This window comes from Centruroides vittatus, unplaced genomic scaffold (assembly GCF_030686945.1).
Source record: "Centruroides vittatus isolate TY-2023 unplaced genomic scaffold, ASM3068694v2 contig_694, whole genome shotgun sequence".
Lineage (NCBI taxonomy): Eukaryota > Metazoa > Arthropoda > Arachnida > Scorpiones > Buthidae > Centruroides > Centruroides vittatus.
The window spans coordinates 1,232,944-1,260,542 of NW_027122438.1; the positions used below are offsets into that span (position 1 = coordinate 1,232,944).

At 29.1% G+C, this 27,599-nt stretch overlaps 2 protein-coding genes across 8 annotated transcripts in view; one reads left to right on the top strand and one right to left on the bottom strand.

Annotated features, from left to right (window-relative positions):
• LOC136980367 (DNA polymerase eta-like) overlaps positions 1-5,442 on the top strand; it is a 36,417-nt gene extending 30,975 nt beyond the window's left edge. For all 3 annotated transcript variants that reach the window (XM_067276466.1, XM_067276467.1, XM_067276468.1), the window contains 2 exons: positions 2,248-2,420; positions 4,557-5,442. In XM_067276466.1, coding sequence (XP_067132567.1) covers positions 2,248-2,420; positions 4,557-5,367 — 984 coding nt within the window. In that variant the 3' untranslated portion in view covers positions 5,368-5,442. The remainder of the gene's footprint in view (positions 1-2,247; positions 2,421-4,556) is intronic.
• A 2,065-nt stretch (positions 5,443-7,507) lies between these two features.
• LOC136980331 (MAPK/MAK/MRK overlapping kinase-like) overlaps positions 7,508-27,599 on the bottom strand; it is a 32,552-nt gene continuing 12,460 nt past the window's right edge. The window contains exons 5-14 of one of the 5 annotated variants that reach the window (XM_067276422.1): positions 22,298-22,368; positions 20,462-20,540; positions 20,296-20,344; positions 17,241-17,326; positions 15,329-15,421; positions 15,149-15,253; positions 14,850-15,029; positions 13,291-13,447; positions 9,574-9,660; positions 7,508-7,668 (exon numbers count right to left, since the gene is read on the bottom strand). In XM_067276422.1, coding sequence (XP_067132523.1) covers positions 7,606-7,668; positions 9,574-9,660; positions 13,291-13,447; positions 14,850-15,029; positions 15,149-15,253; positions 15,329-15,421; positions 17,241-17,326; positions 20,296-20,344; positions 20,462-20,540; positions 22,298-22,368 — 970 coding nt within the window. In that variant the 3' untranslated portion in view covers positions 7,508-7,605. Of the gene's footprint in view, positions 7,669-9,573; positions 9,661-13,290; positions 13,448-14,849; positions 15,030-15,148; positions 15,254-15,328; positions 15,422-17,240; positions 17,327-20,295; positions 20,345-20,461; positions 20,541-22,297; positions 22,369-27,599 lie in introns of those variants that run through there. The other 4 variants (XR_010881541.1, XM_067276424.1, XM_067276423.1 and 1 more) reach the window with 4 other exon arrangements.

Below are 27,599 nucleotides of genomic sequence, written 5' to 3' on the forward strand. Positions count from 1 at the left end.
GTTTATTGTTCATGTATGTATTGTGTCATGTGTATGAAACAGCAATGTGTATAGTCAACCTTAACTTTGACAAACAAATATTTGTTGTGTTCAAGTTCAAGTGACAAACACATTGCCCCATCCTGGATTTTGTTACCCACATTGCAATGTGTCATTGTGTCACGTAGGCAGGGAAATTTGAACTTCTTTAAGGCCATTTCTCCAGGATGTATCATTCCCATACTAACTTAGTGACCAGACCTGACACCTACAGATGTGCATTTGTAGGAAATTAAAGAATAATGTTTCAGACACCCTACCCTGGGAACATGCTGCATTGAAAGACAATGCAACATGTTTCCAGGCAATGCAACATGTCAATGTGTGATAGGAGGAATTTCACCTGACACATGTAATGCCATGGTTGAAGACATCATTTAGTTAATAGAGCTGTGCTTGAAACATTATGGCAGTCATCTTGAGCATATAGTTTTCTCATCAATAAAATTAGATTTTACTTACTTGTTAGTAAAATGTACAATATGTTGCTCTCTTGTGTTTTGGTTAATTTTTGTTTCTTTAAAGCCACTCTGTATGTATTTATCAGAAGTATAAAATTTAACACAATTCATAAATTGTATGATTATTTTTATTTTAATTATTGAAATTTAAAACTTTTAATAATAATATAAATAAAATATTTAAAAAAAAAGAAATATTTATATTATACTATACAGAGGAGTGCAAAAGTAAGTATACAGTTGAGAATCTGAGAAATACAAATGTTTGGTGTTCATGGTTATTATTTTTATTATCTTTTATTAGTTCATATTCCCTATTTGTAATTTAATTTGTACATAAAAATAAATGTTTTTTCTTCCTATTTTCTCCCTGTATGTTTTTTCCCCATAATAACAACTGTATACCTACTTATGCACCCCCGTGTATATCTGCTTTAACTCTTGCATACGATTAGATATACACTGTATTATTTAAAACTTTAATTTAAATTAAGTTTTAAAAATTATATATATTTATATTCATATATATACACAAGGATGTAACCAGAAATCTCTGAGTGTGGGTTACCTGCATGGCTGATAGCCTGAATAGGATGGTAGGCTTCCATAAAAATACATGGGGAGTCCAATATCGAAGGTACAGAAATGTATTAAATATTTTATTTAATTATAAATGTTAGTGTAATTTTACCACTAACATTTATAATTAAATAAAATATTTAATACATTCCACAAAAACTACATACTTTTGTTTATTTCTTGACATAATCGCAATAAACGTTGAGACATTTATTCCATCATGACACTACTTCAAACATCCCTTCACGGTACTGTTGCGTGTCAAGTTGCTTGAAGTAGTCCAGAACGGTATCTTCCAATTTCTCCTGACCTGCAAAGCATTTCTCTGCCAAAAATTTCTTTAAAGGTAATAATAAATATAAATAAATGAAAATCTGAATGGAGGCTAAATCTGGACTATACAGAGGATGTTGTAGGACCTCCCAATTCTGATGTGCCATCCACAGTCTGGTTTGATTTGACATGTATAGTATAGTTCAGATTTAGCCTTCATTCGGATTTTCATTTATTCAGACCTTTAAAGCAATTTTTGGTGGAAAACGCTTTGCAGATAAGGAGGAATTGGAAGACATCATTCTGGACTATTTCGAGCAGCTTGACACGCAACAGTACCGTGAGGGGATGTTTGAAGTAGTGTCACACTGGGATAAATGTCTCAACGTTTATTGCGATTATATCAAGAAATAAATAAAAGTATGTAGTTTTTGTGGAATCTATTAAATATTTTTTTAATTATAAATGTTAGTGTAATTTTGGCCCTATACCTTTAATATTGGACTTCCCTAGTACAATAGCCTACAATCACTACAACACATTATTGTGCATGGAGCTGCCATATCAGTAAGGCAGTTTCTTGCATGTCATATGCAAAAACAAAAACAAGCATTAAATTTATTCTAAAGAATAAATTTAATGCTTGTTCTTGTTCAATCTTTTCTTTTTTATTGAGCATTTTCCTCATGGATGTTCATGTAACCTAGTATTTGAGTCTCTTTATTTCTTTTGTTCATCCAGTGGTCAACTGCTTATGACATTTTTACTCCTATTCTGTTTTCTTTTATACTTGAGTGGAGCAGCAGTGGTGACCAGCAGAAGGGCCACCCCTTGCTACTCTGCATGGCTACATCCCTGTACATAAAGTAATTCATCTATTTCTTTTTTTAAATAGAATAAGAGATTTGCCAAATTGATGACAATAAGCATAAGATTTCAAAATGACGAAAAGTATACAAGTATTACACGATCATACCATGTTAAATCTTATGATGCATCCACAATGGCTCAGGACTTGTATAATTTATTAGAGAAAATGAATAAAAGTTCTTCATCCAGTCATCTCTGGTTAGTTGCCATTATTATATATATAAATAAATATTATTTGTTGTTACTCAAAACTTTAAATACAGTAGAACCCAATTACCTGAAATAATATGGATTAATGACAACTAAAACTCTGATAAATCAAATGTCCAGAATCATTTTGAAATAAAATTTAAGAATTTTTATTTTAAAGTGATCATGTTTTTATACCTTAGTCAATTTAATCACTTAAGAACAACACTTTTTAAATCATTTACTATAGAACTAATACTGTATGTATAATAGCATTAAGAATAAAAATGTGTGTTATTGAAGTTGCATTTTAAGATAAATGGTTTGTCATACATTGAAATCAAATGATAAAAGGGAACAGAAACAAATAATTTTGTAATACATGTCATCATTTTAAACTTTCTTTAAAAAGTCCTTTAGAAATTTTTGATTTATAGTGTTCCTTCCCTTATTTGCCACAGTGTTCTGCAATCACCTCAGCATTTTCATAGGGAGTCTGTCCCCAATGAATTGGTTTCATTCCTCACCATCTGGTTGTTCTCATTATGTGAGTCTGGCCAAATCTGTGGTGGGCATGGAAAAAGGGCTCTCTTAGTGTTTAAAGAGTAAGAAAGAGTTTAAAAAATTCATTGGTAGTCAAGGTTAAAAGTACTATGGTATTTGTGCTTGGTACAATCACAGCAAAAAACTTTCATAAATATAAAAAAAAAAAGTGGTGTATTCACTCCAGATTTGCCTTGGGTAATACAGAATTTTGGTTAATTGGGGCTTTGGATAGTTAGGGTTCTACTGTATTTAAAACTGATATTTAATTATTTTATTATCAATACTACTGGCTGTTTATTTTTAATAATATTTATTACATAGTTGTCATTGAAAAGTTACTGTATCGGATATTTATGTTACATTTGCATTGACCCAACAGTAGTGCTCTTATAAGCAAAGCAGGTTAAGAGCATGCTCTTCTTTGTACAGAAATATGGTATTTATAATTATATATACAATGAATTAATAACACAAATAAAATGGAATGTTTGAGATGATGTCTTTTAAACTGTATACCAACAAGTGTTTGGAGATTCAGGTTATATTATTGTATAGTATGTTCTAGCAATTTTCTGTAGAGTATATGCTATTGTGAGAATTATCTGAACAAAATTACAGTAAATACTTTTTATATTTTAAAACATTTTGAGTAACTCTATTTATTGAATAAACCTTATCATTATTTATCAGTGATATTCTAAGAATTTTACGTAATATTTTCTATTATCAAAAGATTTTCAGTTTGATTTAAAATAGATATTTTCACAAATATTATTTGTTGTATAATTTAGTTAATTAACAAAATAATGTCTAATAATTTTATAAGTTCAATTTTTAATTTTTACAAAAAATCAAATGTTTTACAATTATTTTAAGTCATATACCAAATCATTCAATAAGTGGTTGGTTGGTATATGACTTGTATGATGTAGTTATGTGGACATTTGACTTTTTTATTTACAGAAATTAAAATTTTAACTTGAACAATATTTATGAAATAATTCAGTCAATTGCTAGGTTGAAAACATCAATTACTTTTTAATTACTGAAATGTTTTTGACTCTGTACAAGTAATTATCGGCACTGTTTACATAATAGAATACAAATTTGAAAAATGCATTTTTAAACATTTTTGAATCAAAAACTAACTTTGCTTGTGCAATGATTTTTAAATGTTCTGTATATAAATCATGAATTTATCAGAGCAGAATGTAGTATAGAACATACAATAAAAACAACTTAGAAACTTAATATTACTACAACAGACATGTTAAGTTTCTTAGTTGTTTTTATTGCATTTTCTACAATACATTCTGCTCTGATGAATTCATAATTTATATATAGAATATTTAAAAAGCATTGTGCAAGCAAATTAGGTTATTGATTCCAAAATGTTTAAATGCCTTTTTTTCAGATTTGTATTCTATTATTTCTATTCCAATATGTGTAAATAGTGCCGACGACTTGTACCGAGTCAAAAACATTTTGGTAATTAAAGAGTAATTGATGTCAATTTAGCAGTTGACTGAATTATTTAATAAATACAGTTCCAATTTTTTGAAATACAGTTATTAATGATATATAATACTTTAATTTCAGGTTTCCTCCCATAGTTAATTTGTCATTAAGTGCAGGAAAGTTCCAAGATAATCTTAATCAAGAAACTCCAAAAATTCATAAATATTTTAGTCCTAATGGAAAATCACCTATCAAAAATAAAATAAATATTGAAAACAAAGAAACTCCAGAAAGCAAATTAAAACAAAGTACTTCATTCAATGAAAATAATAGTGAAAATACATCTTTGCAACTTCCTACAAGTTCCATAAATAGTTATTTTCAGCCTATTAAAAGTGGAGAATGTTCAAATGTACAAAATTCTATCAAAAAACCAAATAATAACAATAACCTTAAAGGATTTTTTGCCATGAAATTGAAATATACTGAAAGTAAAAATTTATCAAACAACAATTTAACAGATTTGTTTTTAAAACAAAACAAAGGCGAAGAAAGTAAATACGAAGAAACAAATGAAAATGACGAGATTAAATCAAAATTAGATCCAAAAGAAAGTACGGACGACAATAGTTCTGACAAATGCTTAGATTTCTCTGTTACGGATGATAAAGATCTTGGATCATCTACATCTAATGAGAAAAATTTTATGTTGACTGAAGATATAAGCAGTAAATGTGAACAATGCAATCAGTTAATCCCTGTTTGGGAATTTCAAGAACATCAAGATTATCATTATGCTGTTTCTGTACAACATGAATTAAAAAGTGCACAGACTGTATCAAGTTGTAAAACTCAAACAGCTACAAAAAGGAAAGCAAGTCCAAGAAGTAAAATTATCAAAAAGAGCAAAAATGAATTGAAAACAATTGACAAATTTTTTAAAAAGTCATAATGTTTACGAAAAGAAAATTATTTTTTGAAATTATATATATAGATAATATAGTATATATATCTTCTTTAACGTTTATTTATATATTTTATATACATATATACAGAAATTATATATTCATATCAATAAATGAAAATTATTATTTTTTTTTTTTTTAAATAATCATGATTGTTAAAATTTGAATGAAATTTCCAGCATATTTCTATATATTTCCATTGAAAATGTTTATAAAGATGTAAGCTTATAACTGGTAAAATTATAATTATATGAAGATAAAGTTGATTTATTTTTTAATTCTGAATTATAATACAAAGTTCTGCTAAAATAAATTTTAAGAATTAATATTAAATTTCAATTCAGAAACTTTATACATATTGTTCAATTATCATCTGTTTAAAAAAAAATGTTGACCCCAAATTTGGATTCCAATTATGTTAAAATTTTAAAAAATTATATGAATTAATTATATAAATATTCTATTCAAGTTAATGTGTTTTAATCGAATATTTTCAAATTGTTGTTCATTTTGTTGTTTAAATTTTATATTGATATACTGGAAATACGAATCATTTTTTGTTGTAATATTTTTAAATAATGAAAACTATAAATTATGAATTACTTGAATAATGTGATTATTTTAGGAGAATTCTTTGAATATCAAAGAAAGTTGACTTAAAGATATTTTGTTCTTATATTTCATTATTTTAAAAAAATATTTTTCAAGAAATTTTTATTTTAGAATGAAATATTTGCTTATATTTAAAATGTATCCCAATGTAAACTTGTATTAATAGAATTTTTATCATCTAATAAAAATATTTTATCACTGTATTGTTTCACTATTAGTTATGTGTGGTGTTCAGATTTTTGAATGCCAACAGCAGTTATTTTGTTAATTAAATTAGATTTATAAAATTTCTCTTTTTGGACGAAATTAAACTGTTTTAGGATTAAGAAGAATGCTTACATTGTTTATATCTGTTGAAAATATATCCAGAATAAATGCATTTTGAGAAAGTTTTTCTTTAGTTTTTATAAAGTGAAAAGTAATTGAATAAAACTTTAGTGAAATCATTTTCAGTGCCATTGATTTTTGTAAGTTTTCAATAAATAAGATATTACACCTCGCATTTATTGGCGAACATACATTCCTGTGTTCGGAGTAAACAGGAATTTAGAAGCCCGCAGTAATTCCTACCCCCTATAAATTTTATTTTTATTAACAAAAACTAATTTTTTTCACTAATAAAGAAACATTCTAAGTATTTTACTTATTCAAAAAATGGCAAAAGAGGCCCATTAAGGGGCAAACGGGATCTGCTCTATCCTCTGGCCCAAACGAGCTCTTGACTGCTGTACTGTACAGTACATACCGCATTTATACGAACATACAGAATTTTATTTACAGACAAGGCTAGTTAACTCCGCCAGTTTTCCCATTGGACTTGATTGTGAAATTTGCATGAAAGACGTGAGGCTGTCGAAGATTTGTCTGCTTTTCAAACGCCCATCTAGTGGCCTGAAAAGTTTAAATCGCGATCTCGGTCTATTCGATATGCTCAATTAGTTTTCAATTTCGTGATAAAGTTTAACATTTAGGAAAGATAGGTCAGCCTAAAAAGCCTCTTAGACTCTTCGCCGCAAATGGCTACTATTATTACACCAGCTTAAGCAAATATTGATAATTATAGTCATAAATAGGATTGTGTGTGTATGCGTGCCCGTGCATGCAGATTGTGTGTGTGTGTTGTGTGTGTGGTGGAATAAGGATTCCACCACACACAACGCAACACTTGGAAGATACACTATGGGAAAGGGTGTCTCTGGAGGACTTTTTGGAAATTCTCCTATTTAGGTGTTACACATATTAAGACAATGAAAAATTCCACGCGGCCAGCTCGAATCCGCAACTATCGATGTTTGTGATTTTAACCACTCGGCCACTAGCGAGCCCATAAATGTTTTAAATGTAGGCTACTTGTTTGCATAGAATGAACAATTTTCTCCATAAATTGTTCAGCGAACTTTCGCAAATCGTTTTTAACGAATAATTAATACAGAATTATTTAGTATATTCGAAACTTTAATAAATATATTTCGTTTAATTATTAGCGAGTAGACATTTTATTAAATACAACACACAAAGAAACAACATTTTTATTTTCATTAAATTTTTGTAAAAAAAAGAAAAAAAATGACTCGAGTTTATTCAACTTGTTTTGAAGAAATCTTTTAAAACAATCATTCGGCTCGATGAGGTTGAATGGTCGGTAAATACAAAGTATATTCTCCGTAATGGTATGGCTGCAAAAATCATCGATTGATTAAAATTGACTAAAAAGGTTTTAATGAAAATATTTAAAATCATTTTATTAAATTTCTGTAAATAAATTACTGAAAAGCAATCGAAGACGTTTCCATTATATTAAATAGAGGAGTCTGCGAAGTATTATTGTATTTAAGAAAACACAACACCAAATTACTTTATATACTTTTCAAAATTTTATTTAATTTGTATTTCGTTATATTTAATAAATAATTAGTAAAACGTTAATATATAATCTTATTTCTAATTTATTTAGAATTCAAATTTAAGAATTCTCTGCATTCTGCCTTTATTGTTAAAGTTATTGCTAAAAAAGCAGATAAAATTTTAAATACTTTTTAGTTTATTATTGTTTTTAAGATTTTGTGAATATTTATAAGGGAAAAACTTTATCATTTCGAAAGAATTTCATGATAACGCTTCATTAAAAATTGAATAAATATATTTTCACGTAGAATTTAATTTATTAGATGTAATGCTTAAAATTTAATACATTACAGGAAGTTTTTATAAATGTTATTTTGAAAAGAAACGCTTTCAAACTGATTTCTTGTTAGAAACTGTAATAAATACTTCTACTGAAACGTATATGTGTAATAATCGAATGATTTATGTTGCTATTGATTTATTCAAATGATGACTTAATACCTCTTTTTATAGTCCCGTAAACCATAAAATATTATAAATTTACATTAAATTGATTACTGCTGTTTCATATTTTAATTATTCTTTATTAAAAATGTTACCCTGCATGTTGTGCCCGCGCAAAGGCACATGCAGAACTTAAGATATTGATTTAATTATATGTATTTGTTCTGTTTTAAAAGAAAACTTCTTTATTTTACCGAAATAAATATATTTAATTTGTGCAAATATGTTTAAAAGTTACTTATTTTTTAATGCATTTTTAAACCATAAATCGTATTTCATATGTTGTATTCATTTATTGATTTTGGCGCAACTGATTATCATAAGCTAATGCCCTTCACTATAGTTTGAAAAAATGAAGAATTTCATTTAAATATAAATAGGATTTTTGATTAAGTGTATCATATTCTGTTCGAAGGGCGAAACATTCCTGAAATATACAGTATGGTATACCTTTCTTCTGAAAACTTAAAATAAATGCAATTAAAGTAATCGAGCAATTCTCGTATGTTATTAATATAGCAAAATTTATGACAGAAAATTCTAATTTATTAAACTAGTTTGAAATTGTGAAATGTGGCCATTTCCAGCGTAAGTTTATATTAGTCTATTTATTCGGTTGTCAAGCTTATAATATTACTACAAAAGTATGCGTATGCACCGCACATTTAGAAAATATTTATATGTTTTCTAAGCAAATATAAACGAAAAAGATTGTGTTATGTAACAGACATTCTGTCTTTTATGCTTACCTCATTTCTTAACTTTGAACGCCCATAATAGGCATAATTAAGGTCAGTAAAATATCTTCTATATCTGGTATCGCGTGTTATAAAATTAAACCAACTATTGTATATGATGATTGGTTGGTTAGTGGTCGTTCTTAACCTGGTTGCTGGTGAACCCGGGTCAATGTATTAATATTATCTGGGAAAGTCAATAAATTACTTGGGGTCGTTTGGGAGTTAGTGAACTAATTTGTTTTATTACTGTATATATAAAGATATCAATTGTATTATTATTATTATTATATCTTTAAATTTGAATTAAAAGTGTGTATTTTAATGTTTAGTAAAAATGATTAATTTCTATTAAAATCATTTTCGGCACTATTACCATATTCTGTAATGGTATTTAACGATATATTTTGAACGAAAAATAGATTTACACAGTTAGATACGTAATTTGAAAATGATTTTATTTATATTTTCAATTTTTGAAAATATTTAACTCACTTTTGGCCTTCGATTTGACATTTGCGAGTTATTCATCCAAGTTTCATTTAATTCAGGTAATCGAAAATCGCGTTTTCGTTTATCTTTCTGAAAATATAAACATGTATTTTATTAGAGAAAATTTGTTTGCAAAATGACAAAAATATAGATTGCATTATTAAATATATTCTCAGAAAACAAGTTCAAATAATTAATTGTTTTAAAAAATTTCCATTCAAAGAATATTATTTCTTGCTGTATTATATATTTCTTCAGTAATCTATAATAGATTTAAATGCTCTTAATTACAACAACTATAATTATAAACACATCTCTCAATTCTTTAAGATTTGAACATCATTAAATTCTAATGTCTAAATTATTATTTCTATCCAAAGAAATGACAAAATATCAGTAACAGTCAAATTTATTAATAAATTTCTAAGTAGTTACTTCATCTAATATTAAAACTGAATGTTATATTCATCCAAAGAAAAACACACAAAAATTGTGCTTGACTCTAGGTTTGTAATTAAATTCCTTCGATAATGATATAACGTAAACATTTAATTTGTTCATATAATAAACGAGTAACTGATTTAATTAAGAAGTAAAACGAAAGAGATGGTCTTCAGAGTTTAGAAATAGTTAACTGCATTTCACATGTTATTGAAGAATATTCGCGTTTTCAACAAATTATATTTGATTAAAGGTACTTCATATTTTCAAGATGTCAAGCAAAAAGGAAGAACAATAACTATAAATAATATGCAAAATTATGTTAACCATTTCAAACGATCCTTAACTAAAGAGAAGAAATTTTAAAAGTATGATACACTTCATATTAAGGAATAAAGTTAGAGTTCAGATTATTTATCTTAAGAATGATTTTATTGTATGAACAAACGTCTTCCACGATTTAATTTGTTTCCTTTAGTTTTGAGGCCCACCAGTGGCCAAGAGGTTCCGTTCTTGAACACTGGTAGTTCGGTCGTGGGTGGCCACGTGAAGTTTTCCGGGTTTTCTTCACGTCTGTAACGCCTGAAAAGAGGCCAATTACCCTTAAAAAGACCTCCCGGAAGACATTTCCTTAGGCAGATCACCCAAATGTTGCGTTGCCATAACGTAACAAAAAACAAACAAACAAACTTTAGTTTTGTAATTCTAGAATTAAACAAATTCTTTTTCTCATTTTTAATATTTGTTTAGTTTCACTTTCAGAGTTGTTGTATATTCTGATACGGTAATTTGTGTGTCAATTGCCAATATTCAACTTTCATAAAACTTATGCGTGCTGGATGTTTGGAGCTAGAAAAACTATTTTTAAAAAATCCCCCTAATACCCAAACCTCTCTGCAAAATTTCAGAAAGTTTCGACAAAAATACAGAAGTTAAGCTTCAAAGTAGGAGAACAAAATTGTGTCCCTCCACACGCTAACATCTATACATGCAGAAAAAGCTTTTTGCATTCCTCGATGTTTCAAGGTTCCCCTAGTCCAAAAATATAAAAATAGGGGGTCATTTTTTGACCGATTGCCATACTTTCCCTCTGTTATATATAATAGCCGGAAAAGTAAAAATGAAGTAAATATACTTTATTTAGGGTGAATTTTAAAAAGATAAAACGAACTGACTGTAAAACTAGAATTAAAAACTGAAATTAAATCACGTAATTCATAATGTCACTTACTATGTTTGATGACATTTGTTTACTTGTTGAAATGGTTTTGGAATTCGATATTTAATATTGAAGAGTTAAATAATAATGGAATTGCACTATTCTACTATTTACAATAAATATTCAAAATACGAAGCTAAAATTAACAATATTTACCGGATATAATCAGTCACTTTTATTATAAAAATGAAATATTCAAAGTATCTATTAATGGAAAAATAAATGAAATCGCACGTGTTGCATGCCAAGTAAATTTTTTGACATGCCACTTTGGATATTCGAATCATACAATCCCAGTTCCTGTTCTAGATTCTAGGTAGGATATCCTTTTAGTACCCACAAGATACTAACGAGTAAGAGGATATCTTAACTTTTCTAGGCTTGAGCTCAGACCGATCCTCACAGAACAATGGCACGATCCTCACACTCTGACTGCCTAAGGACGGCTAGATATATTGAAACCCGTATCCTGAACGGACTACCCCTGAAAATTTCAAAGGATCCGATCTAGATTGGAACTGGATCTCAGAACAGTAAGCTGACGATGCGTTAAAAGAGTCAGCCTACTACAAATAAGAGTTTTAAAACTTCGAATGTTGTCGTAACCACTGCGTTACAAGACGATCGACTGAAAAGGCAAATAGATTCTGTCTAAAAAAATCGGAAGAATTTTTCATCAATAATATAAAAGTTTTTCCTAAATATATAAGAAAAAATAAAATAAATAAATAAATAAATAAATCAGTTAGCAAATACTTTTCGATGAATCTATTTTCTCTTGCTAAATTTAGTGGAAGTTTTTGTTAAATTAGGCCTATGTACGCAGTAATTATATTCAGTTAAACACTGATATTCGTGATTTCTTAATAATTTGTTTGTTACAACTTTAACAAAGATAAATTATGATTAGCATTAAATTAAATTATGTATATTTTGAACAAAATATAGAGATTCAAATAAAACTCTAAAAGTAAAGATACTTTATAATTAATAAAATTGTATGATAAGTAGTATCTTTGACTGCTTATGCAGCTATTAATATTCTTTGATTTACTATTATATTTGACATACTACATCATAAATTACTATAAATATTCTGAAAATTTAAAGTACCCTATTCCGTTTTTATTTATTTTTATTTCTGCAGTTTTAAACTCTATCAGATCTGTAATTGTAACTGATACAAATCTTATACACTTTACACACAAAATCGAAGCTATATTTTCCATTCTTTACTCATGCTGGCTGACCTAATGCCGGCAAAACAGTTGATCAGGCAGTCTGCAGTGCATTAAAATTACACATAACTAATCAAATGCAATCTTCTAACACTGTTTATCGTTAATGTTACTGAAAAAATTTGACAACCTGAATGGCCGGAGTGGCAAAGATGTCAGTCTACGTCTCTGAGGGATCCGGATTCGAGTCTGGGTCAGCTCAGAAATTCTCACGAGTAATGTATTAACCCAGATATGTCAGACACCGTCTCTCACTGCCCAGTCGCCCCCATTATTGACCTGGCCGAATTCGTAATGAGCTTGAAAAGACCAAATTAGTATTCTCGGGACAGAAAAGTTCAAATTAAAAAAATTCCACGCAACGATAAGAAAATCAGGAATGGTTTTGAAAATTTGCCTATAATAAATCCTGAATCACCTATAAAACTTTTGTTAATTAAAATAGATTATTGCCAATATTAAATCGCTTATAAAAGTAAAATATAACTGAACATTACAGTTCAACTGTTTAATTCCAGTTATATTAAGTTAAAAATAAACTTATCGATATGATGAAAACAACAAGTTTCCAATATATTGACAAATTTAATGGATAATGCATAAATAGACTTACGCACCGAACCACTGTACAAAATGTCACAACACAATAAATTATAAAAAAGCAAAATGACATGCATAAGGATATATGTATATCAATCTACTGCAATTGCAATTTAAAGAGAAATAGAATAATATCCATAAATCGATGATAATTATTCTATTATCTTCAATGCTAGATAGAGTACAGTACATTAATATCAATCTAAAAGGAAACTAACTTACTTTAAATCCATACGACATAGAAACTCCCGAGTCAATTCTTAGATCAAGACTAGCCGCCCGAGGAATTTGTGGCTGCCTCCAGGAATCTCTACTCCATCTGGCTGACATGTCTGTGATCGAAGTACTTCGATGGGAATTTCGATATTTCTCTGCTATTCTTATATAAAAAATAAAATAAAGAAAATCAATTTATCGAGACAATTCATATTTGGTTTCTATTAAATGAAATATTGATATACAATAAACCCTGGATTTAACGAATTAATTGGGAAAAAGGAGTATCTGCTATTGTGGAAAGTCCGTTAAATCTAATGTTAAAAATATAATTATATTAATAACGAACTTAAAATGTGCAAGAAGTGTTAAAATGTTATTATGATGTATAGTATAAGTGCGAATACAAGATTATTATTATGTACAGTACTGTACGTTGAATAATTTATTCTCGTTGACTCGTTGTTCAAACTGTTTAGCACGTTCTATAACCAATACAAGAAAACAAAATTATTGAAAATAATAATTAAGTCAACATTAAGTATTTCATATAACATAAAAAGAGTCAAAAAATTTAATCGAGCTTAATTAAATGAAATAGAATTAATTCGAAGAAAATAATTAAATAATTACACAATTAAAAATAAAGTAAAAAGTCATGCTTAGTATTGATACTCTGAATTAATTTAAAGCTATAGCACATATTATATGCTATTAAGGCCGATATGAGATTTTCGGCAGTGAAAATATATTTTAACGGCAGCTAAATATTTATTAACATTAATTTACTATGACTATAATCGAATAATAGGATTTGTTAAACTGATGAAACGTCTGGATAAAAAGGAAAGATTGAACGAGTCTTTCCTTATTTACTCCTGTAAAGTATTTTTAAAAAGTTTTTTCTTTAAACCAATAGACTAGTTCAATCTTTCCTTTTCATCAGTGTAACAAATCCTATTACTCGATTATAGTCACAGTAAATTAATATTAATAAATACCGGTAATATTTAAAGAAAAAACGATAAAAAGCATTAATTAATTAAGCATCTAAACAATTTATCTGTTAAATTATAAAATAAATCTAATTGATCTTCTTAAACACATAGATCTTTTCTTACGATACCTGTGAATTTCAAATAATTAGGGAATATGTACTGTACTTTAATAAATCTGATGTAGGTCTAATATCAATCACTAGCTGTCAGCAAATTCGGGTCACTTTAACATTCAAAAAATATTGATAGGTTGATTATCCCCTAGGATCTAGCAGTAGCCTGAGCGAACCCGTAATAATTATGAAAAAAGGTTCCTTTCCATTATTCCATAAAGTGAAAGGAGAGAAATGCGTTATTCTTTAATTTTTATACGAGTAAAATTAAATCAGTTATACACATGTAACATATTATTAAAAGATCACGTAGGCTTATATCTATTTTTGCCCTTACAATTTTATTTTTGTAACATTTCTTAATTTTTTTAAATTTGTAAACAAACAAAAAAGAAAATGTTACAAAAAATCATTGGATTCTATTTGAATTTATTTGTGTAAGAATAAGCCATACCTGATATTACGAAAGTAAGGATGATTTAAAGCCTGTCTGGCGTTAATTCTTTCATCTTGATCATAAGTACAAAGAAGTGAAATTAAATGGCGAGCATCAGAGGATATTTGAGATGAGAAATTAGGAAGACCACTTCCTTCAGTTGGAGTAAAATGAATATCGAGTCGAAAACTATGTGTACTATATAGAAGTAAATATAGAAGAAACATTTATTTCTAAACTAAATTTTATTATTTATAATGAAATAAATTATAAAATATTAAACCAATTTATAAATAAAGAAATAAAAATGTACATACTGTTGAAATAATTTGGCAATAATATGAGGTTTGGGCGTTCCAAGTACATTATGGATTTTTGTTATTTGATCGACTTCACTTTTCCCAGGAAATAACGGGGTATTTCTAAATATTAAACACTCCATTAAAATTATGAATAGTTGAATACTTCTTATAGTTTATATTTTATTAAATATATACGTTAGAACTTCGAAGAATACACATCCAGCAGCCCACATATCCATCTTAAAGCTATAATAACCATTTGTAAGTAAACATTCTGGAGGCCTATACCTGTAAAAAAATTAAATTTATGCTATAAAATCTCTTTTCCTTATAAAACAATTTCTGAGATAAACATTAAAAATAATTATTATAAACACTAGAAAAATAAAATCAAATTCATTTCTTCATTTATTCATTTCATTGTTTCGTCCTATTATACTGTATTTTAGTATTCTATTATACTGTATTAATGCAGTATTGTCATCACTTCATGCATGAATGAATCAAAGCATTTATATAAAAAAATGATTACAAAAATTTCGATACTAAAAATATTCTAATCAGTCATTTCGTTATTTTTAAATGAGCCAGTTTGATTGAAAGAGATATAGCAAAATAGAGATTTATTCCTTCGTTGTATTAACATTAAAATTTATTCAATAAAACCTTTATGTTATAAAATATGTATATATCTATCTTAAAACCGTAATAATCATTTGTATGTAAACATTCCGCATTACACAGTATTATACTTATGTTGAAATGTTAGATACAGTAATCCCTCCATTTACGCGAGTAAACAGCGCGTTACTAAAAACAGCGTAAATGGAGGGATTACCGTATTTATTTTATGATATGTAAGTTGTATGTTTGATTAGGGATCAAAGATCTAACATTAACATTCTGTACAAGTGAATTATTTATATCTGTGGATTGTCTAAATGCCTGTCCAGTAAAAACTTGGTTTAGCTACATGAAAGATCCAGGTTCGAATTCTATTCAGATCTTCGTGTTCTTTTACAGATGGGACCTGCTGTCAAGATAGCGTTATGCGTTTTTAACAGAAAAACTCAGGTTTACAGCATAGGTTTGAGTCTCAATTCAACTGATATTACTTAAACAGTAAACTACTCGATGACCGTTTTTCTAGCTTCTGAACGACTAAACTTGGTTGAAACAAAACAAAAATCAGATCATCTATAAAATATAATTTAAAGATTAATGAGAACTTGAGAACTTTAAGTCACAATTTTTATCCAAATTAGCATATTTCATTCTAATTCTTAACTTCTTAATGTGCAAAAAATTGAGACTACAAAATTGTTCTTAGTTTATTTTTACTTTATTCTCTAATTCTGTCTTTCTGTGCATTCAGGCGAACAGACAGCGAAAGCTATTTCATGCAATTTCATTCAAGCTATTTCAGCTACGAAATCTGTGCTTCCTGGCTGATTTATTTTTCTCCGCTTAGAAATAGACCATAATTTTATTTTCACTTTTTCTATCTTTAAAACATTAAGGACGAAATGCGCCCTTATTATTATGTATTTTGTCAGACCTTAAGTCTGCATGAGTCATAAAGAAATAGAATCAGTATACCCAGGTCAGACAACCAAAAAAATCTTAATGAATTCTATCGTTCAGAATGAAAGGCCAGTCGTTTGCCACCTCGCACAATAATTCACAATATACAAAAATCTCCAAAAATTCTTCTATCACCTACTGAAACTTACAGTTGAAATCTAATATGAATGGAATCGAAATGATTATCCAAATTTTTATCTATAGGCCCTACTTTTAAATATCAAGTTCATATTCGGGTAGATCTTAATGGGGTAATAATTATAAAACGTATCTTGTCCGATTGCTTTCAATGAATTTAAAATAATGTCTATTCATTATTATCAATATAAGATAATGAAAAACGCTTATAATTACTATTATAAATTGGCAAATCGTTTATATTAATTTTATATTATAAAATTTAGACAGGCTTGTGGAAAAGAGTTCTTTAATTTATAATCATATAATTTCATTAAAATAAATACAAAATAATACAAAAAATATGGATGAAATATGAAGTCAAGCAAAGATACATATAACTTACCATCTTGTAGAAATATATTCCGTATAAGGTGGCTTTGTATATATACTTCTACTACTACCAAAATCTGCTAATTTCAGCAAATTGTCCTTAAATAATATTAAAAAATTTCATGATGATATTATACTTCGTATGAAAATACAAAGAACTTTTTAAACAATATAATATAATTATTTGAAATAAATAAAACATTTAAAATGTATTCAAATAGAACATTTTAACTAAATTAATTAAAATGTAATCGTTTTTGCTCTTTTACATTTCTTCTAATTATGATATACAAGTAATTAATATGATTTTCATATGATACATCTCTTCAAGTTAACATAAAAGTCAGTTTCATTAGAAAGCTATTTCTGTTTATTTTTATAACTCAATTATGAATTGTATTTTATATTATGGTAGATAATTCGAAATTATTTATTACACATTACTAAAGTCCATTGCCTAAAATATCAATCTTCTTAAAAATGAAAATAAGTAATGGATGGAGAACGTTTTACTTTAAAATAGTTTAAATCATAGGGGTAACATCAATAAATAAGTTAACTTGTATGATCGAAACATGTTCAATTCAAAGTTACTAAGCAAGAATACATAGTAAAAATGAAATTTATTTGAATCGTTGTTCAATTTACACGACTTAAAGTGTAAATACTGTAGTTACCATACAGATACGCACCATGAAAAGTTATAACTGCAATGTAATAATGCACAAAAAAGACTCTTCTGTCTGTATGACAAAGAAACAAACAGAATTTTTATTGTAACAATAACATACCTCTGCAGTCATGTTTACCGAAAAATGTCATGCACCGTCTACTATTATAATAATATTACTTTTATTTTATTTTTATTATTCATGTAAATCATTCAATGCAACTTGCATTTTAATGAAAAAGGAAAGTTGTTCCGAATTTTAACGATATGCTTCACAGTAGCCTAATAAGCTAGTAATGAGAACTTTTAACATCGGCGCATTCTTTATGTACAGTACTTACAAATTCCACATTGAATTCAGTTTTCCTAACAACTAACCTAACAACTTCCATAATGTATCCAAATTAAACTGCTGCAAGAGTTTGCGAGAACATAGATTATTTTATAGAAAAGTCATGTAAATTGTACCTGGTATAATTTACACGGCACAGACAAGATTTTATAAGATATGCCTAAAGTTTGAACGTACTCGTGCTATCCGCTTTCGAGCAGGGCAAGGTTATGTCCTAACATCGAGTTTTTCAGAAAGCACAGCATGAACCAAAATTCAATAACGACTTACAGTATAAAATGAAGTCATAGAATACCTTAAGAAGATATATCGTCTTCTTGTATGACTTTGGCATTAATTTTAAACGAGAATTATTTATTGTGATATCATTACAATAATGAGATGTAATTTTTTAGATCTCGATGAACAATGCTCTTGATTTTAGTAGTGTCTTGTCCCCTATGTATCACGCTTTTCCTGTTAACAAGAGAGTCCTGCAGATCATCTAACTTGTTCTGGAGAAAATTTTTGAATCGATATAACGTACAGTTAATCGGGCTTCAGATTCCTAAAATTTCCATGTCTGGTCGCGACTTTCATCTATCTAATTTCGTTCTCGAGATTAAGGAAGAACAGACAGACGGACGGACGCCAGTGAGAATTTATAGATCTGCAATTTTAAAATTGAACATCTCTCAAAACAAAAGAAGAATTAAGTCTAAGCACGTCGCTTGCTTATGGTAAAAGTAATGGTTGTTGTATACAGATGATGAGATGGTTCCATCTAAACGAATATTACTAAAGTCCACAGCTGTTCCATAATGGAATTAACATGTATCAATAGAATTTAAATAGGTCTATATTTTCAATTCAACACTACTTACTAAAAACTCTAAAGATCGGATTAGTTTTCGATCCAATCGTACAGTACGTCATGATAGGTACTGTACGTATTAAAATGCTAGTCTGGTTACGGCACTGGATGGAGCTATAATTTCCATCTAAATCATACTCAGCATTTAATACGGACGAGAGATCAGGAATGACGCCTTGACCTGAATTGTCGCTGTGTCTAGTTCCCGCGTAGCAAAATGCAATTCATAGTAATAAGTTAATGCTAATAATGTTAATAAGATATGGATTTTACCACAATAATTTTTATGAACATGAAGAAAGAATAGTATTTATGTATTAAAGTAGTATGCATAGCTTGCATTTGAAATTTCTCGACTACGTAATAACGGAAAGAGTGAATAAAAGTGATTGTAAATGACATTTTATGAAAAAAAAACTATTTTAGGTTTTAACGAGAGTTCGTTTAAAAATTATTATTAATTTATTTCATCGTTGTATATTTGAAAAATATCACAAGGAGATTGATTATTCTTTAAAAGAGTAGAAAATATCTAAAATAAATTGATAATTTCTTTATTTGCAGAGACTTGTCCAGCTTCGAAACATTTTTTATTGTAACTGTAACAGAGATAGAAGCATTACATTAACTATAGCTACTTGTTTTCATCAGAAATAATAACGTTAAAAATATTGTAAACATGTGAAAATAAAGCAGCAATAGTCAATCATTCTTATTATTATCTGTATTTTCTTTATATAAACAACAAACAGATCGTCGATTCAAATGATTTTTAATAGAATAAAAAGTGCGCATCTATTTTTACAGTGCTAAAGCCGAAGGCTTCCAACAGTGTTCTCTGTCTAGCATTCGTCTCATAATGGTCATTTTAGATACGTCATCATAGATCGAAAGCAAAATGAGATCAGAAAGAGTCATTTTGCTTCTTCTGATCTCTTTTTCGTGATTTTTCGCGTTAAAAAGGAAGTTTGTTTATAGTAAAAATAATTTAATTATTTTTACTATAAACATAATTAACAGATACAAATTGCAAGCTTACTTTTGATAGTTTATATATAGAAAATTACTATTTTATCAAAAATGCAAAATACTTCATATTCTGGTATTTCAAATATTAATTGTATATTTTTTCATATATTTCAATTTAATTTCTATAAAATAATAAGCAGAGTATATATTACAAATATATTTACCTTTATTAATAAATTTTCTGGTTTTATATCTCTATGAAAGATTCCATGCCTGAAACAAAGATACAAAATCAAAAGTATTTTAAATTATTTCTGTTCTTTTTAAAACTATTTTTATTTTTATATAATACAATGTGCTATACAATAATAAATAATAATTCGTAATTACCTGTGGATATGATTTAATGATTTTAATAATTGATACATATAATTTTTTGCACGAAATTCAGGTAAAGGTCTCTTTCGAGCTAGAATAAGTACAAAAGTAACCAATATAATTATAATAATACAGTATACAGGTACACAGAGTAAAGTAAACAATAGAAAAGTAATTTTAATTGTTCGAGAAACTACTTATAACATCTGGTTATATATAATAAATGGTTAATGTTACCTTAGGTTCCGAGATGGCGGCGGTGGGAATTTTTCCCTATCTTGGCGACTGCGGCAGGGAAAAATTTTTTCCCTAGAGTCGTGACGTCGACGCCGTTGAGAATTTTTCCCCGTTCGGTTTCAACCCTGAGATCAACGTTGCCGAGTATCCTGTAACCTCGAAACGGCGACGGTCGTGTGTAAATTTGCGACGGTAGAGGGAGCCTTTTCGTGACGTCGTGCGAGAGTAATATCGGCGGGAAGTTCGTAGTTGTGTTACGAACGAATATGCAAATGCTCGATCTGTGACGTGATTTCTGTTCATTTCAATGCAATTTTATGCAAATCGACTAGTTTCCAGTTGGAATCGTTTACTGCAGTGTTGCGACGAATTGCGTATTGGAATATTTGCTGTTTATTTTTTCTGGTTACGATATTTCATTTTTTTTCCTCACCACCTCCCCGCGTTTAGTTTATTGCCAATTATTCGATAATGAGTAGTTTTGCCGATTTGAGTTTCAACGACGAATTTCGGTCGAGTTGCACCACACGTGATTTCTACAAGTTAATGGAAGACGACTTTTTGGAGCTAGGTTTGCCTCCCCGTGTCGATAACACATTGAGATTTCCGAAATTTCCTGTAAAATTAGGCATACAGCCGACCGAGTCCGTTTGCATTCCGTGCGATTCTAAATGCAAATTATGTCATCGGAGTAATAGAGAAAGCTGTTTCTTGCGATGTAGTAAGTGCGGAACGAAGACTTCTGCCTTTGAAGGAACATTTAAAAGTAAATTTGGCCACATTTCTTGGGGTTGCATTCTGTCGTTTATATTGCCAAATAGTAATAAATCGAACAGAGAGAAACGCCAATCGACCAATAAAAGAGCAGCCGAATCGAAAAGAACAGGGAAGAAAAGAGCCGCACCAAGAGAAAAGGAAAGTATCCAAGCTGGCAAAACCGAAAAAAGAATGGATCGGAAAGGAAAAAAAAGTAGGAAGAAGTAGGCAACCACCATCGAAAAGTGAGTAAAAATATCCTTTTTTTTTTTTTTTGGTTAACGTCCGCGGAGTCTGAAGAGAAATTCAAGATGGCGACCGGAAACGCGGCCATCTTGAATCGAGGGAAAAAATTTTTCCCCGCCGCAGTATCCAACGTAGGGAAAAATTTCCCCCGTCGCCATCTCGGAACCTAGGGTAACATTAACCTAATAAATTAAACCACAGTTAGCCAAAAATTATTGTTTATCATTCATGTTTTATTAATTTTACAATATTAACTTCACTTAAATTTCACGGGAAATTAAATGGACGTGTTTAAAAATTGACATAAAATAGTTTATAAAACGATGATTAATTAATTAAATAAATCATATTACTTTTAGATTAAATGTACTGTACATAAGACTTTTACATTTAAATATATGGAAAAAAATAAATGCTAAGAGTAATTTAATGAAGAAAGAACTTGGTTTAATCTGTATAAAAATTTAAATGTAATATAAAAAATTAGCATTGACATTTTTTTTTATTAATATTGCATCAATTTTATAAAGTTTTTTGAAAACGTTTTAAAATTGAATGGCTGCTTTATTTTGACAAAAATTTAAAAATAATTTCAATAATTAAAATTACCCTTTAATAATTCGTGCATGTTTACATCCATTAACTCGAACACCAAAGCAAGTCTTCCAGTTGTTTTATCACTAAATACAAAATTATAAATAATAAATTTAAATATGTTGAGATACCATTTCCATTAATAAGTTGATATTAGCTGTTTAAATATTTAATATTTTAAAAAGCAACATAGCGAAATTAAAATACAATAAACATAATTAAATAAAAAATAAATTATCACCACAATTTAAATTATAATATTAATAAATCTATATTTTTTATGTTTATAAATCTATAGAAAAACTGGTACCTGTAGCATGTAGCTATTTCGCTGTTCAAATCAATTAATTAATAATTAAATTAAAACTTAATATCTACGTAAGATGTGAAACTAAACTAAAATTGCAATAAAACGAAAGTTTTTAAGACGGAAACAGCTAAAAAAATAACGAAACGTGTAATATAAGTAATATAAAATGGCTTGAATTGAATTAATTGATTTTAATATATTCCTCTAAAATTTAATTTTTCTACTTTTAGGACAATGAGCAATAATCAGAAATATTGAATCACAATTTCGATTCCTATTCTGCGGAATAAACTATCATATTCATAGTCCCAACGTCTCTAAGGTTATGAAGGTTAAGAACCTATGTTGGAGCAGAAATGGGGACTCGCCTGGTCTTATATATATATAGAGTAATTACCATTCTTTAATACTATTCATAACACACCCTATTATTAATACTATTTATTAGCGCACTCTATATTTCTATAATAGACTGCAAAATTGAGGGTACCCTCAATTTTGTTCTTTATTACAGAAATAAAGAATATGCTAATGTCTCACGAAAAGTCCAAATGAACTTTCTCGCTTTCGTTAAGCGTGCATAAGGAAGGTTTAATTAAAATGATTTTCACATCAAACAGTGGATAATATACAGTTGTATTATTTCCTAATTTAAATTTTTATTCATTATTACTTAAAGAATTAATCAACATTTGAACTAGTTCAAAACATATAAACGTTTGAAAAGTTAAGTAGAATTAATAAATCTTGCTGCAAATGATTTTTATAAAAACCTATTTACAGAACGGAATTTGTTAAACTTTTACAAATCTTTGCCTGAAGACAATTTTAAGTCTTAAGAAGTTCACAAGGGAGATTTTCTAGTTTTAATTCTGTATATCTGTGAACAAACCTTTTCGAAAACGAAATACAATATCTTATATAAAATCAAAATATCGAGCACCATAGTCCGACTATTTAAAAAACATTTTAATATCCTGTGCCTTAAAATTTATCCACTATTTTCGTGGCGTTCTTTCGAAAAGCAGTTGCAAATTTCACATTAATTTATGTCTTTTGTTATTCAGGAATTTTTTAAAATATCATAATCTTTGACTATATATATATATATATATATATATATATATCGTATCCAGTCTTCAGATCTTTTACAGTTCAAATGGCCCTTCTAAGAAAAAGTTTGGATAAACCTAATATATCAAACTCGGAGTAGTCCTATGTTCCAAACCAAACATAATAGCTAATAATGTGAACCAACAGCGAATGATACTATACAAGAAAACATTAAGTGATGACATTCTTAAAATTCATTTGTCTCCAAAAACTGCTTGGCACAAAACCAAAAGAAAAGAAAATGAAGGAGGAAAGAAGAGCTAATGAAAAGTAAAAACCGACTGAAGTTTTTAAGTCAGTACAAAAACGTCTTCAACGTTCATCGAAACTAGAAAATTCACTTATCAAATGTTCTTCAATGTTCATTGCATGATGGTTTAGAACATTCCTCAAAATCTGAGGCATCCGACAAAAAGTGAATGCATTCAGTATGAACTTAACCAATTATGTGTTCTGGTAAACGCCTACCTATATTGATAACTCATTTAGGGATTGCACTGCACTAGAAGGACTATCGATTGGTTTATTGATTGATTGCTGAATGTTAGTCACGAATAGAAGAGAAATCTGCTAGATCACGGCATCTACTTAAAAGATAATAAAAATAGGTCTTCCTGAAAATCTAAAGCCTGTTCAGAAGTTTCGCAGTGTTTACGTAAAACGATTTATGAATATATATGACAAATTTATACATAGTTGTCAGGATTTTAGTTCAAATGCAATTACTGTTGCTTCTTGCCAGCATTAGTCTATGGTATAATAGGTTTCGTTACTCGTCGTTTTAGCTTAACGCCGCAATTTCCAAGAACTTATCGATGACGTTAAGTGAGGACTTGCTGTAAAAGATTATGAAGAGTTACGTGCAAAGTAGTAAAAATAATAAGTTTTCATATTAAACTTAGAAACATTAATTGCAGCGAATCTGAATAAATGAGGACGCATCAGTTTAAATATTTGTTTTATTTCATTTTATTAAAATATCAACATACGATTCTTTAGCATTAGGTCGATATTGTTATTAATGGCGTAATTAATTGTTTTGTCTAATAATGCTAGTAATTTGGTAACCAAAGCTGAAAGTATTGAAACACAGGCCTAGTAGGATTAGACTTATAGTTATTTGGTTCTGCAAACCTAATTTGTGAGAATATATTGTAATTTATATCATGATCAATATTAGGAATGGAGCTAAGCATATAAGCTCTTCGAGATCATTCCAAAATCGTTATTCCAAATTTTTAAATAACGGCCGAATGTTCTGTAATTCGATATTAAAGAACTCCTGACGATGGTCTACAAATTAGGCCGAAAACGTTTGAGTTTAAAAGTATATCGCAGCTTGAGGCGATACGAAACTAAATTAGAGTGAAATATTAATACATACAATAACATTTAATGCATAATTTGATTCTTTTAAGAACAAAAAGAAGTCTGGTTAAGAATTGTGATGTGTCATAATTAGGGATTGCAATTGCTGGATCCCTCATCCAGCAATCCAGCTGGATCCAGCGCATTCTTCGGCCTGCTGGATCCAGCGCTGCGGATCCGTAAATACTCAATTAACTTTCTAAATAATTGCGAAAAAAGTCTACATCGTCGCGTTGCCGCTTTGCTAACTACTAGACTGCTACTAATTACTTACTCACTACTTTACTAACACTAATAATTAAATTACTCATAAATAAACTATACCTTAATCAATCCAGAAAAATTTAATAAAATAATAACGTATTCAATCGCTTTTAACGATCTTCCTCAGTTACAAAAAAATACACTAACTATAGAACATAAAATGTGTTTCGAATAAATATAATAAGAATAGTGCTTAATTACATCCCAATTTTTTTAAACAAGATACATAGATGTACTGCCAGGTCTGATAATTTTCGTATTGTATACCGACGTAATCCCACTGTTTTCAAACTTTTAAGAAACGATAAAAAGAAAGAGGATCGGAATTCAACAACGGGTATATATTCGGTGCCTTTACACAACCAACGTTTCAATTCCAAGCTTGTTTATGTGGGTGCAACGATGCGCAGTTTAAAACAAAGGCTCAAGAGCACAAATATATAATCAGTAAGAACCTTGACAACACTGCGCTGGCATCATACGCAAGACAGAAGGATGTTAACGTCCAATGGGATCAAGCGGCAATTATAAAAACGACGAAGAATAGGCAAACGGTCAAACATCTTGAGAGATTGGAAATCTGCAAGGCGCACATGACAACTGGTTGTATAAACCATAGAGATGCGGACTCATTGTCTACCGTGTGGAGATCCTTTTACATTAATTAATGTTATTAACGGACAATGCTGGTTTCATTGGATCTTACATACAGAGTGTTTTTTTTTTTTAAACTGACGGTACTCAGAGACATCTGTAGAGCAATCTAACAGCCGAACTGTCGCCAAATTTGGGAGAGTGACTAAGGACGACATGGAAAGAGATTCCGCGAAGAAAAAAGTAGTACCCAAATTTTCCGGTAGGGGTGGATTTGGCGCTGTTGTAGCAAAACAGCTAAGAATCTGCATAAAATCCAGCTGCAATTAACAAACACACGAATGAATAATCAGACAGAAGTTTCAGTGTAATAACGAAAGTTTAATTAATCAGCAAATAACCTTCTCCTTTCTTCAATGTGATCACCGTCCTGCTGGACAACTCATTGCATCCTGAACACCGTGTTCTCTATGGCCGAACGTAACATGGCCGTCCGCAGGAATGTTCATCACAGTTCGAGAAATGTTGTCCTTCAAAGTCATCAAGTTTGGGACACTACCAAGATAGACCTTGGACTTTAAGTAACCCCACAGGAAAAAGTAACATGGGGTTAGATCCGGGGAGCGAGGCGGCCATGCAAGTGGAAAAAAGCGACTGATGACTCTTTCTTCAGTGAAGTGCTGGTAGCTTTTTGCTACAACAGCGCCAAATCCTCCTTTACCGGCGAATTTAGGTACTACTTTTTTCTTCGCGGAATCTCTTTTCCATGTCGTCCTTAGTCACTCTCCCAAATTTGGCGACAGTCCGGCTGCTAGATTGCTCTACAGATGTTTCTGAGTACCGCCAGTTTAAAAAAAACACCCTGTATATATTTTTTCCGCTATTTATTTTGTTTATCTATCTATATTTTGTCCGTTTGGGCGTTTTCCGTTAATTTTCATATTTATTCCGAACACATTTTATGTTCTATATTTAATGTTCTATTTTTTTTTTTTTTTTTTTTTTTTTTTTTTTTTTTTTTTTGAAACCGAGGAAGATTGTTAAAAACGATTGAAAACGTTATTATTTTATTAAATTTTGCTGGATTGATAAAGGTGTAGTTTATTTAACTTATTCTACTTCCAGTACATAGTTTTACATACCTATAAATAACTACAGACTAATATGTAGAGCCTATATATATGAAAACTGGTAAGACTGATAGCCACTTAGCCACTGATTATCCGTCCTTACATTATTATAATATATTAATATAAATTAATCAGTAGAATTACCTTTGCTATTATTTAACTTAAAGATTACATTATAATTATAATCTAACTAAACATTTAAAGTTAATTATCTCTATCTCAAATGTTAAACCGAACCAAAGTTAATTTTACTACCTAAATGTGTAAGAAGTTTTACTGATTTATAGTGACCAGTCTAAATAATAAAAGCTTTTAAAGTATTTTTTAAAAATGTTTTATTTCATTAAAAAAACATAAATTGCAGATAGATAGATAGATAGATAATGATAACACTTTATTGCACCAAAAATACATCCACGCTGGATCCGCGCTGGATCCAGCTGGAATGATTTCAATCCAGCAAATATCCAGCTGGATTCAAAACACTGCTAGATTGCAATCCCTAGTCATAATAAACATTTATTTATTAATTTAGTAG